Source organism: Bombus pyrosoma, linkage group LG15 (assembly GCF_014825855.1).
Source record: "Bombus pyrosoma isolate SC7728 linkage group LG15, ASM1482585v1, whole genome shotgun sequence".
NCBI classification, from domain to species: Eukaryota; Metazoa; Arthropoda; class Insecta; order Hymenoptera; family Apidae; genus Bombus; species Bombus pyrosoma.
This window is the reverse complement of record NC_057784.1, coordinates 11086574-11104231: the sequence shown is the minus strand read 5'-3', so window position 1 is coordinate 11104231 and position 17658 is coordinate 11086574. Positions and strand designations below refer to the sequence as shown.

Here is a 17658-nt window from a genome sequence, read left to right as displayed (position 1 = left end):
AGTATGAAATATACACTCTACTAACACACTATGATCGTATATTATAAATATGCGAAAATATTTGCAAGAATTCAAGAATTCACAACTAAATATTCTCTAGAGAATACTGGACAAACGCGCGCGAAACGTTGCTTTGAAATATTTGAGCCTAACTGCGCGCCACCTCTATGAAAAACGTGCAAGTTACAAAGTTGCAAGTATGTGACGTTAACTGTAGAAATTCACATAATATAGCAAAAAGATTTGAATTCGATAAGTGAATGTTACGATACCTATCGAAATAAATTAAAGCTATTGTTATTAAGATTTCTATATTTCAAATTCCATCTACACGAAGCTATGGTTAGATTATCAAGAATTCTATATCACGGATTACATTGAAACGATGTTAAGATAATTCGTTAAAAATTCGTTTGAAATAAGAGAATGATTTCATACATTCGAAATAGGACAATTTAATCGCCGTTATTTTCGTCTTAGTATTCCAAATAATTAAGAAATTATTTATTATGAAACATGTACCAAATATATTTTCAAATAAATACTGTCTTACTTAAAATAAATTAAACGTTACAAAATTTTCATGAGAATTCGTCGCTGTCGATCGTCGATCGTCAAAGTCACTTTTAACAAGTAAAATGTACCCCTGAAAATTCGGTTATTTTTTATAACTCGCAAGCTATAAAGATACACACATTTTGTATAAGTTGCACTCTGTATAATAAGTAGTATTTTATTCGGTACCTAACTGTCCTTGATGTCTTTTATCTTATGGAGCGTCGTAATCCCCGCGAAAACTGTCAATCTTCTTTTGCTACGTAGCCTTTAGGCCGTGGACACCTTTCTGCATTGTATGCAATGTCTATTCTGTTCTTGGTCAATGGCGGTACTATATGCTGAATCGATAATATTACATGTAACATGAAAATAGTAACGGGTACGGGTAACCCTCAAACGTGGGACACGAAACAGCATTACATGTCACGTCTATTTTGTATCTCGTTTGTGACCATATCTAGCCACCGTACCGCCATCTAAGTAAAAGATGAACTTCACGTTACAGTATCGACACAAAGATACAATGTGTGCATCATACTTCACAATGGCCTTCTTATACATACACGGAATCTAATAGAATTGTATACGTTTGACTATTTCGTAGTATATATCGTCTGGTGTCGCTTCATTATTTAAAAAAAAAAAAAAGAATGGAGAATGTAGGGAAGATCATCATAGTATGGGGCAGAAAAAGAATCGAAATTCCAGACGTGAACCTGGATGATACCGTTCGCGGTCTGAAAGAACGAATATACAAGGAAACTAACATCCTTCCGGAACGTCAAAAACTTTTGAACCTTCGAACCAAAGGTTATGTTTTGAACTGTTTTCATGACATTCCTTTCCTTCAGTTTCCTCTACATAAAATCACATGTATCGTTCGAGATTCGTTGTTAATTTTCAAATGAAATTCGTTCAAGCGATTTCTGCTTTGATTTGAAATTATGTCATGTTATGTTAGATTTGACATGTTTGACTGTACGTCGTTTAAAACTCCATCAAGTGTCTATAGAATCTTTCTTTTCACCAGACAAAGCATGTCAAGATGAGGAGATCCTAAGGAACTTGGGCATGAAGCCTGGATTCAAGCTAATGTTGATGGGATCTCGTGAAGAGGACATAGCTAAAGTGTGTCACGCGCCAAAAGACTTACCTGATGTAATTAATGACTTTAAGACTGAAGAGGAAGAGATAGAGATAGAGAATGTTAAGCTGTGCTTGTTTCAAATCCAATGTAGAATCGGTTTGTACAGGTTTGTAGAATTAAATCCATTCAGAGAAGGAAAGAAACTACTGGTGCTCGATATAGACTACACCATTTTCGATCCCAAATCAATAGCGGGAAGTGGTGTGGAATTGATGCGTCCCTTCCTACATCAATTTTTAACACTGGCTTATCTAAATTATGACATAGTAATTTGGTCAGCAACTAGTATGAAATGGATTAATGAAAAAATGAAAGTGCTCGGTGTTTCCAGCAATCCTTATTACAAAATAGCATGTCACCTTGACTCGAATGCTATGATCAATGTTCACACATCAAAATATGGTACTATCACGGCAAAACCACTTGCTATCATTTGGGGAAAATACAAGCAGTTCTCTGCAAAAAACACAATCATGTTCGACGATATTAGAAGGAACTTTATTATGAATCCACAATCGGGATTAAAGATAAAGCCATTCAGACACGCACACATCACCAGAAGAAAAGACAGGGAATTATTAAAGTTATCTCAATACCTAAAATTAATAGCTAAAGTAGATGATTTTCAGACACTTAATCACAGAAAATGGCAAGAATATATAATCGACAAAACCAAAGAAGAGAAGAAAACTAAGGAAGGAAATGAAGGCAGAACTGAGTAACCGAACTTTCTTTTTCTTTTTCTAAGAATGTAAAATGCTTGTCAAATCTTACGAATTTTTTCATTACACAAAAGGATACATTTCAAATATTTCAAGTAAAACCTATCGACCAACCTGTGAGTTCACAGGCAATGATCTAAATTTGTTCGGAAGATGAACACAGTGTATAGGAAAGACTTCTTTTAAATATTCTTCCATGAACAATATACGTTGTTACGTTGATTAATCGTTAATCGCATATTTTCACACGCTTCTTTGTATTTATGATGTACTTATCAGTTATTGTGAAACATATATAAAATATGTAATCACAGATTATCGAAATAAATCTTGTGTATTTCAAACAGCGAAACTTTCACTTTCCTTTCTAATACAACAGACATTAGTAAAGGCACTAAAAATGATTCAAAATAGCGAAATTTTTTATATAATACTTTCAGAATCTACTTAAGTAATTTAACATCTCGTACTATATTATTAAATTATAAAAGAGCGTTGGTTTTTATAAGCTTGCATCGATTATTGGAAATTCTTATCAGCTGAAATTTTCGAAACATAATATAACGTTACATATATAGACAAGTAAGTATATATAATTAATATCCTATCCAATCGCCATCTACTCTGATCGAAAATATAGTCGACGAAACCAGTCTATTGTCAGTTTCATATAGTCTCATGTACGAGCAATATGGCGAAGGGTCCGTCATAGGCGGACTTTTGTTCAGGGAGTTGGCATTCCACATGCTGCGTATAAATTGTTGTACAGTGAGAAAGTCGGAAGCATGGAATTGTTCCGTACCGACACGCATTTCATTTTTGTGAAAGAGAGGCACAGCCTATGGTGTGACAAGTACACCGGAGAGTTTTCTGCTAAATCGGGTGGGTACATGGTTCTCATTTGACAGGAGCGTATATACATACATTCCTGTCAAGTGTACGATACACGTTGCGATTCTCGATTCACTGTTCTTATTCACAACACCTTTCATTCTCCGCGACGCGTAATCGAAATGATTTCCCATAATTCTCATTTATGAATTCAATTTCGTAACAATACTTGATAAAATGCGAGTTTTATATTTGACCATAATTAAATTAACGTTATTGAAATAATGTAAGCCTTAAAGGCCTTAAAGACTGTTCTACGCATGAGATTTTACAATAGAAACAAATTATGATTTATATAAACATCTGAAAGTCATGGTTTAATTAATGCAATTTAATGCAACATAACAATGCATTACAATATTACGTTTCAAGCCAAGTATCTCTTTGTATTGACATTTTTATGAAATTTCACCAGTTGTAAATTATTTGCAGATTGGGAATGGGCATCTCCAAAAGATTTGGAATGTCTTGGAATATTTTATGGAATTGTAGGGAAAATAGAACAACCATGCGTATTGGAACCTCGTTTAATGTTGATCAAAGAAGTTTCACCAGCTGGAGAGTTATATGGAGGTCATATTATATATAAGGTCAAATCAATTGCATTTTTGCATCTTGGCAGTGAAAATAATGATATTGGACTTCTGCCATGTAAGAAGCATCAGAATTTGCCAAAGAAAAAAAGTCAAGGTGGCCTATTTGATGTGCCACAGAAGGCAGCCTTTGCCAAAACATGGGGAACTATTAAAAGTGCTACAAACACAATAAAAAATACCACTCAACACGCGGCTGCACTTGCAACATCTCAAGTAGGTTTTCCTATAGGTAACTAGAAATAAAGAAATCATTTATGCAAAGGAAGATGTTTTTGCATTGACAAGAATGTTTGCAGGTAAAATCCACAGTAAGTAAACGAAGCATTGTTAAAGACAAGGAGAGATTTGAGAAGAGAATCCTGGAGGAGTTAAATAAAATTTTCACAGAAACCGACTCCTTTTATTTCTGTCAAACTGGTGATATCACAAATAGCTTGCAGAGACTTTGTGTCACAGACTCACAGTGGAATGAGGAACAACAGAATAAACCACTTTGGCAAAGAGTGGATGATAGATTTTTTTGGAATAAACACATGTTACAGGATATAATTAATTTAAAAGTTAGGATTCCTCTAAATTTAATTGGTTTTTGTTAGATATTGTTTATTATTTAAGAAAATATTTCATTTTTGTAGACAGACAAAGCAAACTCATGGATATTACCAGTTATTCAGGGATATGTGCAAATAGAGAAGTGTAAAGTAGAAGTGGGCATCGATGAACAGCCACACCATGAAACTTTCAATTTAGCAATAATATCGAGAAGAAGTAGATTTCGTGCAGGAACGAGGTAGTTATATATTTTTCTTATTTCTTATTATTCCAATTCCAATTTATTTGGAAAAATCTTATCTTTTTACCATTATAAAGATATAAGCGACGTGGTGTGGACGATGAAGGAAAATGCGCAAACTATGTAGAAACAGAGCAATTAGTTTGGTACCATGATCACCAAGTATCCTTTGTCCAAGTACGAGGCAGTGTACCAGTATACTGGTCTCAACCTGGCTATAAATATAAGCCTCCACCACGAATAGATAGAGGTAACTAACAAGAAATTTCATCTAAATGTTAACAATAATAATTTTCAATCCTCTAGATGAAGCAGAAACGCAGATTGCGTTCGAGAAACACTTTACCGAAGAACTAGGGTTGTACGGCCCAATTTGTATCATGAATCTTGTAGAACAGACTGGCAAGGAGAAGGTAATTTGGGAAGCCTATAGTAACCATGTACTAAATTATAATCATCCAGATATAACATATACAACTTTCGATTTTCATGAATATTGGTAAGCAGTTAGAAAGATTTGAGCTAGTGAATTATCAAAAATCGTCGCTAATGTTTTTTTTTTTATATCTAATACAGTCGGGGGATGCATTTTGAAAATGTGTCTATCCTGGTCAGTGCATTGGCTACGGTATTGTCAGACATAGGGTACTGTTGGCGCGACAAGCAAGGCACAATATGCATGCAGAAAGGAGTGTTTCGGGTGAATTGCATAGATTGTTTAGATAGAACGAATGTGGTGCAAACCGCTTTAGGTAAAGCTGTGATGGAAATGCAGTTTTCAAAGCTAGGACTAATACCGCCGGACGGAACGTTACCGACAAATATCCGACAAACGTTTCAGTTGCTTTGGGCGAATAATGGCGACATTATCAGTAAACAATATGCCGGTACAAACGCCCTCAAGGTTCGTACCTCACGTAGAAAACACGTTGGTTTTACTTTAACCATTACGAATTAACCATAAGCAAAATTTAAAGTTGAACTTCTATGATAGTAGTTTATTTTATTGCTTATAGGGAGATTACACAAGAACAGGGGAAAGAAAGTTTACCGGTTTAATGAAAGATGGCATGAATTCTGCGAACAGGTACAATTGGATCAGAATTATGACATACCACTCGTCACATTGCAATAGAATACCATTCTCATTCACATATCCTACACGATACATCATTTTACGATTATCGTCCATTATTTAAGATATCTCGCGAACATACAAGCTGTTAGGTGTTGTAATTTCTTAGAACGAATAAAGTCTTACAGGCTATTACTATCGTCGTTAGATATCAATAACACTTAACGTCTTCTTTCTTTCTTTCTTTATTTTTTTTCTTTTTTTTTTTCTTTAAGCCAAATCATCGCTTAAGTATTGACATATCTTATACGTACATACGATCCTTGACACTATCCTTTCATTTTCCCATAGATATTTTCAGCAACACTTTATGGATGACATGCGTCAAGCGGCGATAGATACCTTGCTAGGGAACCCTATCGATGTTAATCAACTGAACACCGATTGGTCGCACTATTTAGACATCCTTGACAATTGCTGCCTTGAGCTAATACCCGTGAAACCACCAAATATAGAGCTTCAACTTGCTACTTATCCTGACATTCTCTATGCCAGTGCTATGTATGATTTGGCAAGGTTCGTTTTTGGCTTTGGGTTGAAAGTTTTTCGCTCGAGCAATAAATAAAGTGTGTTATTTTGAAAACAATAAACCAGTTGTTACTTTATAAAAAAGACGATACAAGACGACATTTTATACTCGAACTGTGACTCCGTACGTTATAATCAGTTTGACGTTACGTTGAACATAATTTCCTTTCATAATTTTCTTTTTTTATTTGCATGGTGGGTTGCTTTTCAGTTTATCTTAATAACCCTGAGTGGAACTCCTGCTCCCTTTATGACAGTGTCCTATCATCATTTTTTATTTCAATTCTGTTTTACTTTTTTATGTAGTTTCAAAACAAGTGCTTAGGAGACCCGTGTACTTTCAGATACTATTTAAATCGCTTCAAGGATGTCTATAGGCAAGCCACGATCGATATGATGTTAGGAAACTCGGTGAACGAAGAAGTATTTCAAGAGCGTACAGAAGAAGAAGATAATGCTGCTACAGCGATTCATGTAAAATTGCTGATAGAGGATTGCAAGAAGCTACTTATACCCGATCCAGAAGTTATTTTAGGCAGTTGGGGTCTCATAGACGCTGACCCTGTGTATGTTAGATGTTCAACTTTCTATTTGTTTCTTCTTTTTTCTTTCTTTTTCATTTTTATAATACATAAGGATTGTTTTCTCTTATAATTTATTCCATTTTAACAGAACTGGTGACTTAACAGAGACAGAAATGGACACTATTCTAATATTAACACGGGATAGTTATTATGTAGCTGATTATGACGATCAAATCGACAAAGTCACAAATTACCAAAGAGTTCCACTCGAAGACATTATACTGATCGAGTTTGGCCAGCCAGAGAGCACTGTCTCTCTTTTTAAAAATAAGCATTTCCACTGCATTAGAATAAATTACAAAATGGCCAACGAGTACGGTTACTTTCACATGTTCCGCAGTACAAATTTACGATTTTTTAATAACATGGCTGTTGTTATAAAGACAGAGGAAGAAAGTATAGGTAGGATATAATTTCAAATACGATCTATCATATTCATATCTGGACCTATGACAATTAATTTTGGCTACTACGTTAATTCGTATATTTCAGAGTCTTTAAGATCAATTTGCGAGGCTATCTCTGTGGCGATGGAGATAGCCGGTTTACCAAAGATTCCTATAGCAATGAACGTCACGTTAGATAGACGAAAGAGTAAAATAGTGAATAGCAGGGGAACCACGGGTCTACTGGACATTTCGTCATTCCCAGAATTGACTAGAAATGTTTCAGAGACACAGTTACTAGCTCTTAAAAGTGCAGGTATGTTCCTAACAAAAGAATCTGGCTTTCGAACAATTAATAATTGTTAACTAGAGTTAACTAACGTTAAACTAGATCAGATTTCATTTATAAATATACATTTAAAGTAAACGTTGAAGTAATAACTAGCAATAATTGCAAAATGCGTTATGTAATTGTAGGAACGAAAGCTTTAAGCAACATGACGGAGCAATTTAGCAAACTAAATAAGTTAAGTCATAGCTTTAGCGCTAGGAAACCAATTGACATAGCAAGAAGCATAGGTAGAAGGTCTGAGGCACCTCTGAAGCCGACATTCACTGTTGGGAGTAGAGACATCTCAGGCAATGTGCAAGGGAAACGTAGCACTGGCAGTAGCAGTAGTGACGACGAGGACATTGACGTTCCTCCTGTTCCTTTAGAAAAGCCAGAAAATTTCAGTCACAATAAGAATCTAATGGAGGCGTATACTCCATCTATTGGTATCATAATGGGTGTTAAAAACACGGACGTAGTGGAACCTCGTGAGAATAATGAAGACCAAGATTTTTCGATACGACCTAATAAATTCTCTGAACAGAGTTCCGATAAGGAAGCCTTACGCGTGCCAGGATCTGGTTCTGGTACCAGTACTGTTAGTGCTTCTCCTCAAAAGACACCTGAAATAACTATACAAAATGTAGCTGAGGACAAAGAAAGGATGCTGCCACCATTAACATTGAATCTGTCCAAAAACATTAGTCATTCGACTGGAGAGGTTGATAGTAAGCTGACACTCAGTAATATAAATGGAAGCAAATTGCAGACTGAGAATAGATTGCAGGATAAGAAAAGGTCCACGTCTGAGCAAGATTTAAGTCTAAATATTACATCTTCTCAGAGTGAGTCTGCTTTGAAGTCAATGAAGACTAACATAATAAACGCAGCAAGTCCTGCGGCATCTACTTCCAAAGATATCTTGTCACCTTTCTCAAAATTCGCTAAAGGTGTGCAGACTTTAGGGGCAAATTTGGATCCTAGGAAGCTAAAGACAGGGCAGGTAGGATTACAGAGAAATCTCTCAGATCATCACGTAGAACAGCAACGAAAATTGCAAGAGAGATGGGGTTCATGTCAATCCAAGCTAATAGCTTTATAACTTTTCGAACATAATTCGAAGTCTGAATGTCTAGTAGCGAGTAAATAATTAAAACCCACATAATTTAGAGACACTTTTGCATAAAGGATTTTTAAATAATCATTTTGTTATTTTTTAGCATCTTTTAATTCAGAGAATCGGTTCGAACATCTCGGTGCGCGTGTCTGAATAGTTTCCATTATTTCTTAAACCTCAATTATTGCCATCCTGCTAATAAAAGCTTTGTGCAAAAGAAACATAAGACGATTAATCGATAAGATACTCTCTATATATTCTTACGCGTGGAGAAACTCACAAATTACTTTCCAGAGTACAATGTGGTCAATATTTAATCTGCATCAAATCTACTTGTGCGTATCTACTTACAAACAAATTTTCTATTACTCTACATCGATGAAAGCCTACACGAACTGATTGTTACCTATTTTCAATATGCTTCCGGCGTATTTATACGAAATTTTCATCGCGACAGCCTTTTTATGAATTTTACCAAACGACTCCTAGTATTGCATTTAGACATTAGAGATTATGAATTTATCAAAAAAAAAAAAAAAAAAAAAAAAAAAAAAAAAAAAAAAAAAAAAAAAAAAAAAAAAAAAAAAAAAAAAAAAAAAAAGGGAAAAGGAAAGAAAAAAAAGGAAGAAGAAGGAAAAGACACGTACGTGCTTATACAATGAAACTTAATCCCAGCATTCTTTGAAGCCTTAACGCCTGCTGCATAAACAAATTTTTTAATGGTTTTATTTATTTATGATATATGTCGTAGACTTTCCCTTTTCTAAATTTCTGTAGCTATGTGTGCAAATGACGTTTGTGTGACGACTTGTAGACATTCGTAAACCGAAAATCTGTTTATGCAGTAAGTTAAATGAAGAAGCTTTGTAGTCAATTATGTACATATATACGAAGAATTACTTAAAATTAGCAGTTTAATGAAACAACGTTGCGATTGCTGATTAAAATGTAACAGCAAGATGAATTTGGCAAAGATGTTTTTTCCGAAGATATATATGATGTGCAAAAACCTAGTAATTATTAATTGTTATAAAGTCTAGACGTAGATATTCAACGATAACAGTGGGTAAATTCTTAGAATTCCAAATATGATTAAGTTCGAGAATTATTTTGGAAAGGAAAAAGTGCTTTGTTGGTGATCCATTTCTTTTCTGTATATAATTTCATAACAATTGAAACATACAAGTCGTTTCAGAAAAAAGGAACGATCATAGTATCCATATACATGCACATTTGCAGTATTATGTATATTACATTTAATAAATAATAGGAAGGAGAGTTGCATATATACGGATATGTAGACGATAAAGAAAAAGCAGGTACACGTTGTTATTTAATACTAATCTATGTACGACAATTTATATATATATATATATATATATATTTGTAACTCGTGTTATTTGGTCTATATATATATATATAGACCATATATATATATATATATAGATATAGTTGGTATATACAGTTATTTGGTATATATATATATATAGACCAAATAACACGAGTTACAAATTTAGGTGGCTATTTCCTTGTGTGTACATACGAGTAATTCAATTTAGTGTAATAATATCCTGTAAACATGTATTCATAGTTGCACTGACACGTTAGTAGAAGTATTATAAGGTAAGAGTTTTTTTAGTGAATGTTTTTTCCCAATTGCAAACGGATAGTCTGTGATATATAATCTAGCAGAATGAACACAGCCTAAAATGATTAGAAGAAAGAAAGAAAAAAGGGAAAGAAAAGAAAAACAGAAAGAAAAGCATGAAAATATAAGGATGTGTCGATTCTGTAGATTCTTTAGAGATGCTTTAAAACGAATATAAAAGACAAAACTGTTTTCACTCGTTCTAACAAAATTCAACACGCGAATCTTATTCTGATTTATTAATTCTAGGTATATATACATAGACCAGCTTATTTTCAATATAATTTTAACGATCCAGGTGATAATTATTTATCGATACAGTATTAGAAAGAAAAGAATTATTGAAGGAAATGGAAAATTTATATATTTTTTCGTTCCCTTTTTCGTATTAATACGTATATACCTATGGTCCAATTGAAATTAGACATTCAAATATTGTAATATAATATATTATTATCTGTATTTTTATGACAGGACAAACAATCATGACAAAACAACGCACGAAGATATTTATATAGCCTGTAGAGGCTTAAATTGCCTTATGTATATGTACATACATATAAGCGTATACAGAATATTTTGTTTAACTAAAAAGGGTAGAATGTCTCGCGAAGGATTAAAGTTATCAAAAAACTGTTTTAGCAAAAGTGGGTATTCTATGGTGCAAATTACATTTTTTCAAGTGGAGTAGTGCGGGAGGTTTTAAGGACAACTTCATTTTTTTAAACGGAACCGTGTATTTCGTAATACATTAATCGATTCATCTCGGAATTTCCTATAAGAAAAGTATTAGCTTACTTACATTGAAAAACTATTAATTTATAAGATGTTTATGGAATGTTGACTTTAATTTGTAAAAATTAACGTATGAGAGACAAGGAGAAACGAAATACCTTTTTATAAGGAATGTCGAGATTAATGTATTATTAAAAAATATGTAGTTCCATTTAAAACAGTGAAGTTGACTTTAAAATCTTCCGCTTCAATGTGTAAAAGATAATTTGCACCATATGCTGTCCCCCTTCGAACCAAGTAACTTTTGCTGAAACATGTTTTTGATAACTTTAACCCCTCGTGAGATATTCTACCATTTTCGGTTAAACGAAACAGCCTGTATGTGTGTGCGTGTATGTGATACAGCAAACACCATAGCAATTGTAGGAAAAATGTTATAATAAAATATAAATAACTCGAACTAACGCCTTTTTATTCCACTTAAAGTGAAACTCTTTTAAGTATTAAAAAAATATTTTTTTAAATATATTATGATTTGTTAAGCTGTAATTTTCGTTTAGACTCTGTTCTTAATATTAATTTATAATTTATATAAAAATCATTCAGAAATTAAATTATTAGGTCACAGACAATAGCCATGTATACTCAATATCTTATTCCACGTTGAATGAAATAATTTTTCTATTTAAAATAAAACAATTTCTTCCTAATTTTATACGTACTTTGAAGTATCATGTATTCTGCATTTATCCAGACAATCCGGGTCCTTTCTTTAATCCAACTGTTATGATCAATTCTCCAAAAAGTGATTCATCACATATACTACCAGCGATCATTAGCCAAATTCATTTGAACTATTCGCGAAAGACGCTGCGTTTAAAATGGTTTCGATAATCGTAAGCGGCACTCGAATTGAGTCGACAATCGATTAACTTCATGTTGCTGTTGCTATGCAAACCACATGGTATATTTTGTTTTCACGTGAGCAAATGCTTCGCGCATAGTTTCTAAGATAACAACTCTTACAAATAAATATTTTATTGTGTAGTAAATAAGTATTTACGTAAGCAAGCATGGTTAATTTTTCCTCTTATAACAGATATTGACGCGAATAAACGTTTTTAAATTGCTCCGCAACTATAATTTTGTTAAATATCGAGCATGGAATGTTTTTGGTCCGATTTGAGTAAACATCCTCAGTGTCCACACGGTGATTTTTCGTTAAGATTTCTTATATTATGAAGTAATAGCGCGAAATTGTAAAAAAAATATTTTTATAATATTATACTATGATATTCTGTTTATGCAGGACCAACTTTATTATTTGGCACACATGAAAATGGCAAATTGGAGAAGTTTTATGTATGTGCAGCTTGCCGCGAGAGAAAGATGTGTAAGTTTTATTTAAAAGAGGGAGAAAAATTAACAAAACATCAAGCGGCTAAATGGGAACAAGAGAGGAAACAGTTTATGTCTCGTTATCATCACAGGCAATTATATGTACGTTTTAATGATATAATGTCGGTACCGCCTGAGAGCAGATGTTACTGTTATACTTGTGAACAATTGATATCTAAAACTGAGAAGGATGTGATGAACAAACACAAAAATCATGATATAAGAGAAGGTCTTACAGATTATCAGATAAGGCATCCAACAGAAATTTTAAAACCATTAGAAAATTCTAGGCAAGAAGCTCAGTATTTCTTCACAAAACAATCAACAGAGGACATAGCAAATATACTTGTGAAATTAGGGGCAAAGCAAATTCTTTGTATTGGTACTCCGAAAATTCATGAATATATTCTAGAAAATCATGAAGACACAATGTCCACGCTTTTATTGGATTTTGATGGAAGATTCGTAAGTTTGTTAAGAAATTTATCAAATTAAGGCAGTAATGTTTAAACAAACTGTATAAGCTTAATACTGTGCTCTTTTTCTTTTTTTTTAACTTGTAGCATAATTTTTTTGGACCGCTCAATTATTGTTGGTATAATCTGTTAAATAATCATTTTTTTAATGAAACTGCTGTCCATGTGTTTAAAGACTTCCTTATGCAAGGTGGAGGAAAGGGCACATACCTGGTATGCGATCCACCATTCGGTAGTAGGGTGGAACCAATGTCTTGGACTATAAAAAGAATCTCTGATCTTCATAAAAAATGGAATAACATAGAGGATGAAGAGAATTGTTTAAGAATTATGTTCATATTTCCATATTTTATGGAATCTATAATGAAACAAAAGAGTAATCCACCTGGTGTACCAGGAGGTCTGAGGGACCTGAAAATGACTGATTACAGAGTATCTTATGATAATCATCCGTTATTTATAACAGACTCCAATGCTACAAAGTCACCGTCGCCTATTAGAATTTTTACAAATGTACCGTTAAACTTAGTTGAACTTCCAAAATCGAATGGTTATAGATATTGTAAAAAATGTCAGAAGTGGGTTGCTAAAGAGAATAAGCATTGTAAAAAATGCCAAGAGTGTACCTCGAAAAATGGCCTCACATATAAACACTGTGATATATGCAAACGATGTGTAAAACCTTATTGGAAGCATTGCGTAACATGTAAAAGATGTGTCGTAACGAAACATTTATGTGGCCAAAAGCCGACAGTTATCGGAAAATGTTTAAAGTGTAATGAAGCTGGTACGTAATTTTTATTTTTGTAATGAACGTAATGGAATTATATATAAGACTTGTTTTATTATTTGTAGGTCATACTGAGAAAGAATGTGATACGAGTGAAGAAATTCATGCAGACACAGTGGTGGAGACTAAGAAAGTTAAAAAACGCAAGGCTAGTGACGAAAAAGAGGTGATCAACAACGTTAAAAAGAAGAAAGTAAACGATCCGCGTGAATCCGCAGAAGAGAAGAAAGAACCAATAATTGAAAATATTAAAAAAGCAGCGAAAAGATCGGAGAAAAAAGGAACAAAAAGAAAAGTAACAACGAAGTTTAAAGTAAAAGCTTCGAAGAAGTCTTAACTGTTGAAGATGCATAAAAAAATTAAAAAGTTATAGAATAAGCCAAACGGTGTTGTAAGTATAAAGAAAGGAACAAAGAAACAACAAACATAGTACGATTATCATAAACGGAAGTTACAAATCATTTTCTCTGTACTGTACATAAGATTTCTTATTGATGTAATATATGTGCATATACTTCAATAAAAGAAACTTGTTCAAGAAAATATATGTGTTTATATGATTTTTTTTGTATGATTTTTTTAATGATTCGAGCAGATCATATAGCCGAAGGAAAGTATGAGCTACATTATGATATTGCGATTACAAATACTGTTCCAGATACACCGTTTCTAGGATAATCTTTTGAACTCGAGTATTATACTATAAGTATAATACTTTAGGTAAAAGGGTTCAGGTAATTATTCAGAATATCAGGTAATTTCAGAAAAAGGGTTCAGTATTATACTATAAGTATAATACTTTAGGTAAAAGGGTTATTTCTGTAGGGATCGAATATCGTTCATGATTTTTATGAGGGTAACTAATATTTTTGTTTGATAAATTTTCATTTAGAAATCGACTTTCGCGGGATTGGTATTTGGCATTGAACAATACAACTGAAACACTCAGATACTATTGGCTGGAAGTCAAAAAATGGCTGCCCCCTTGACACGTACATCTTGGTCCGTTTTAAAAAGAAATCAGTTCCAGTATAAACAACTCTTAACAATTTCGTTTGTGGATCGTTTTACACAATATAAACATTCGTACACGCAAGATCAGAGGTCGCGAATTTCCGACAAAACAATTAGAAATGTCTTGTTTTACACCATTTTCTTCTCCGGTTTTGGTTATATTTTGTACAAATCGAAGGAGGATTACCAGGACCGACTCAGCAACCTGATAAATCCGATGTTCACGATACATGCTAAATCAGTTTCTTGGGATGGAAATAATAATAGAAGTAGGTATAATTTTATAGCTGACGTGGTTGAGAAATCAGCTCCTGCGGTAGTGTACATTGAAATCCAAAACAACAGAAGGTAAATGCAGATTTCAATCTGTAAGAAGATAACTGTAACATAAGTAATCGTAATTTCCAGTAATCATTAATGAGAAAATAGATTTGATTTCCAAACAGGTAAACCGTTCAACATAAGCAATGGATCTGGTTTCATCGTTGAATCAGATGGTTTGATATTGACAAATGCTCATGTTGTTACTGCTAAGCCTAACACAACCGTCAAGGTAACTGTTGCGATATATCGAATAGTTATTGTTATATTACAGGGATTAATATCGTACGTGTTCTTTCAGAAATTTTTATGCAATCTATTTCACAGGTACGTCTTTACGATGGAACTACTTATACCGGCGTCGTGGAAGACATCGACGTGCACAGCGATCTTGCAACTGTGCGAATTAACAAGGTTTATACATCTTCTATACGATAAAAAAAGTGTACGTAATTTCATATTTTGACATCGCGATTGTCCATTTTTTGTACAGAAGAACTTACCGGTAATGAGGCTCGGTTCTTCTACAAATCTTAGACCAGGAGAATTTGTAGTGGCTATTGGATCTCCATTAGCTTTAAGTAACACAATAACGAGTGGTGTAATAAGCAGCGTAAGCAGGCATAGTCAGGAACTTGGCCTTCTTAACAAACAGATGGCTTATATACAAACAGATGCGGCAATCACTGTTAGTTTTTCATCAGCATCGTAATTTCTATGAAATATTTTCGTATTAAAAATGTTGTGCTTCAGTTTGGCAATTCAGGTGGTCCATTGGTTAATTTAGATGCAGAAGCGATTGGTATAAATGCAATGAAGGTGACATCTGGCATTTCTTTTGCGATACCCATAGACTATGCTAAAGATTTTTTGAAAAAAGCAGAAATGCGCAGGAAAGGCAAAGGTATATAATACTCGACAATAGGAAAGCGCGAAATAGAAATATTTAAGACGAAAATTCTAAAACGAGACTGTATTATATTAGGTACACAATTTGCCGCACAGAAACCAAGAACTCAATATATCGGGGTTACAATGCTCACCCTTACGCCGGATCTTTTCTACGAATTGCAAAAAAAATTGAAAGGAATTCCACACAACATCAGATATGGAGTTTTGATTTATAAAGTCATTGTAGGGTCGCCAGCACACTTGTATGTTTAAGAAATCATTACTCTCGTTGCATTCGTTGTACCGTTAAGAACAACTATTCTACATAGAAAGAACATATGTTTGTATAAAAATTTCAGGGGAGGTTTACAAGCTGGTGATATCGTGACGCATGTGAATGACGAAGAAGTGGAATCGTCCGCCAATATCTACAAAGCCATAGAATCGTCCAAAATCTTGAGAATGACTGTGATCAGAGGCCTAGAAGTGTTACATCTGCGAATCGAGGCGGAAGAAATTTAGATTATGCATCTAGTAGTACAATTTATTGTAACTAAAATTGAAACAGAATACCTCTGCTTCCTCTAAATATGTCATTAATGTTCTTTCTAGAATTATTTTCATTTCTTTAATTTTGTATCTATATACCATACAGTATCGCTGCGTTATTGTTTCGAAAGGGCCGTGATCATCTATCCAATAACAAAATAAACAATATTTGGCAAGATTTATTTCAATCGGCAGAGTTACCGACAGGCCGATTATTATTTTGTCTTCATTTCTTTTACTTTATATTTTCTAGTTGTCACGAAGACTGATGCCGCGACAAGGCCCTCATTATATTATCCGACTGTCTTCTGCGTACGTGTACATGCGTTTGTACGCCGGCTGTGGTCCATTAGTATTATGTTTATGTTGTTTACGACATCAGTCGACCTCCGCAAATATGTGGCCGGATCTCGAAGAGCGTAGCGTAGGCGTGGTCTGAGTAACTTTTAGTATCTTTTTTTTCTTTTTTTTGAAAACGTTATACTGGCCGCGGCGTCTTGCTGGAATTCTTAACTACGTTTGCACTGCTGTAACATCGTATAGGCGTTACATTAGTTATCGTGTTTATATATACATATATAATTCTCTTAGAAACAATAAGAACAAGCAACTTTTGAAATATTTGTAAATTAATAATGATTGACGAATAGTTTGAAATAAATAAATTGAAAAGTGATTTTGTACTGGAAATTTGTATAAAATTCTATGTAGGGTATCAATGATTTAGTAAAATAAGTAGAGTGGAATGTTTCAATAAAATTATTTTAAAAGTTGTTCTGTTGAAATGTACATGTAGTTATGCATGATCCTTTGCCGAGTAGATTGTATTATAAAAAGAATGGGTAAGAAGAAACGAACGTAGTTGTTTTAGCGATACACAATACAATATTCCATTCTTTCGATAATTACAATAATATAAAATCTTTAAATTTGGAGACATAATTTTTACATGCTCGAATGTTCTATATTTGAACATATTTTCTACTTTTCAGCCATTCTTTGATAAACAAAATTGACGATAAATAAATTGACGTACCAAGCTACCTTA

At 33.5% G+C, this 17658-nt stretch overlaps 4 protein-coding genes across 5 annotated transcripts; all 4 read left to right on the top strand.

Moving 5' to 3' along the window:
• Nucleotides 1-1028: 1028 nt before the first annotated feature.
• On the top strand, nt 1029-2771 carry LOC122575911 (ubiquitin-like domain-containing CTD phosphatase 1). Its single transcript, XM_043745412.1, has 2 exons — nt 1029-1368; nt 1589-2771. The coding sequence occupies exons 1-2, from the start codon at nt 1209-1211 to the stop codon at nt 2425-2427; spliced, it is 999 nt and encodes a 332-aa protein (XP_043601347.1). The 5' UTR covers nt 1029-1208; the 3' UTR covers nt 2428-2771.
• A 319-nt stretch (nt 2772-3090) lies between these two features.
• On the top strand, nt 3091-11631 carry LOC122575906 (phosphatidylinositide phosphatase SAC2). 2 transcript variants are annotated; one of them, XM_043745395.1, is made up of 13 exons: nt 3091-3309; nt 3751-4127; nt 4211-4474; nt 4550-4704; nt 4785-4957; nt 5014-5206; nt 5284-5611; nt 5724-5794; nt 6134-6358; nt 6715-6936; nt 7043-7356; nt 7447-7656; nt 7818-11631. In XM_043745395.1, exons 1-13 carry the CDS (start codon nt 3213-3215, stop codon nt 8771-8773), a joined length of 3585 nt encoding a protein of 1194 aa, XP_043601330.1. In that variant the 5' UTR covers nt 3091-3212; the 3' UTR covers nt 8774-11631. The 2 variants fall into 2 exon arrangements, with proteins under 2 accessions (XP_043601330.1, XP_043601331.1); XM_043745396.1 differs by lacking the exon at nt 6134-6358.
• A 449-nt stretch (nt 11632-12080) lies between these two features.
• On the top strand, nt 12081-14378 carry LOC122575909 (rRNA N6-adenosine-methyltransferase ZCCHC4). The gene is made up of 4 exons (XM_043745408.1): nt 12081-12381; nt 12481-13034; nt 13133-13832; nt 13901-14378. The coding sequence occupies exons 1-4, from the start codon at nt 12333-12335 to the stop codon at nt 14170-14172; spliced, it is 1575 nt and encodes a 524-aa protein (XP_043601343.1). The 5' UTR covers nt 12081-12332; the 3' UTR covers nt 14173-14378.
• Nucleotides 14379-14787: 409 nt separating this feature from the next.
• LOC122576016 (serine protease HTRA2, mitochondrial) lies at nt 14788-17545 on the top strand. The gene is made up of 7 exons (XM_043745709.1): nt 14788-15197; nt 15279-15402; nt 15498-15584; nt 15664-15858; nt 15924-16074; nt 16156-16324; nt 16421-17545. Exons 1-7 carry the CDS (start codon nt 14809-14811, stop codon nt 16581-16583), a joined length of 1278 nt encoding a protein of 425 aa, XP_043601644.1. The 5' UTR covers nt 14788-14808; the 3' UTR covers nt 16584-17545.
• The last annotated feature ends 113 nt before the right edge of the window (nt 17546-17658 follow it).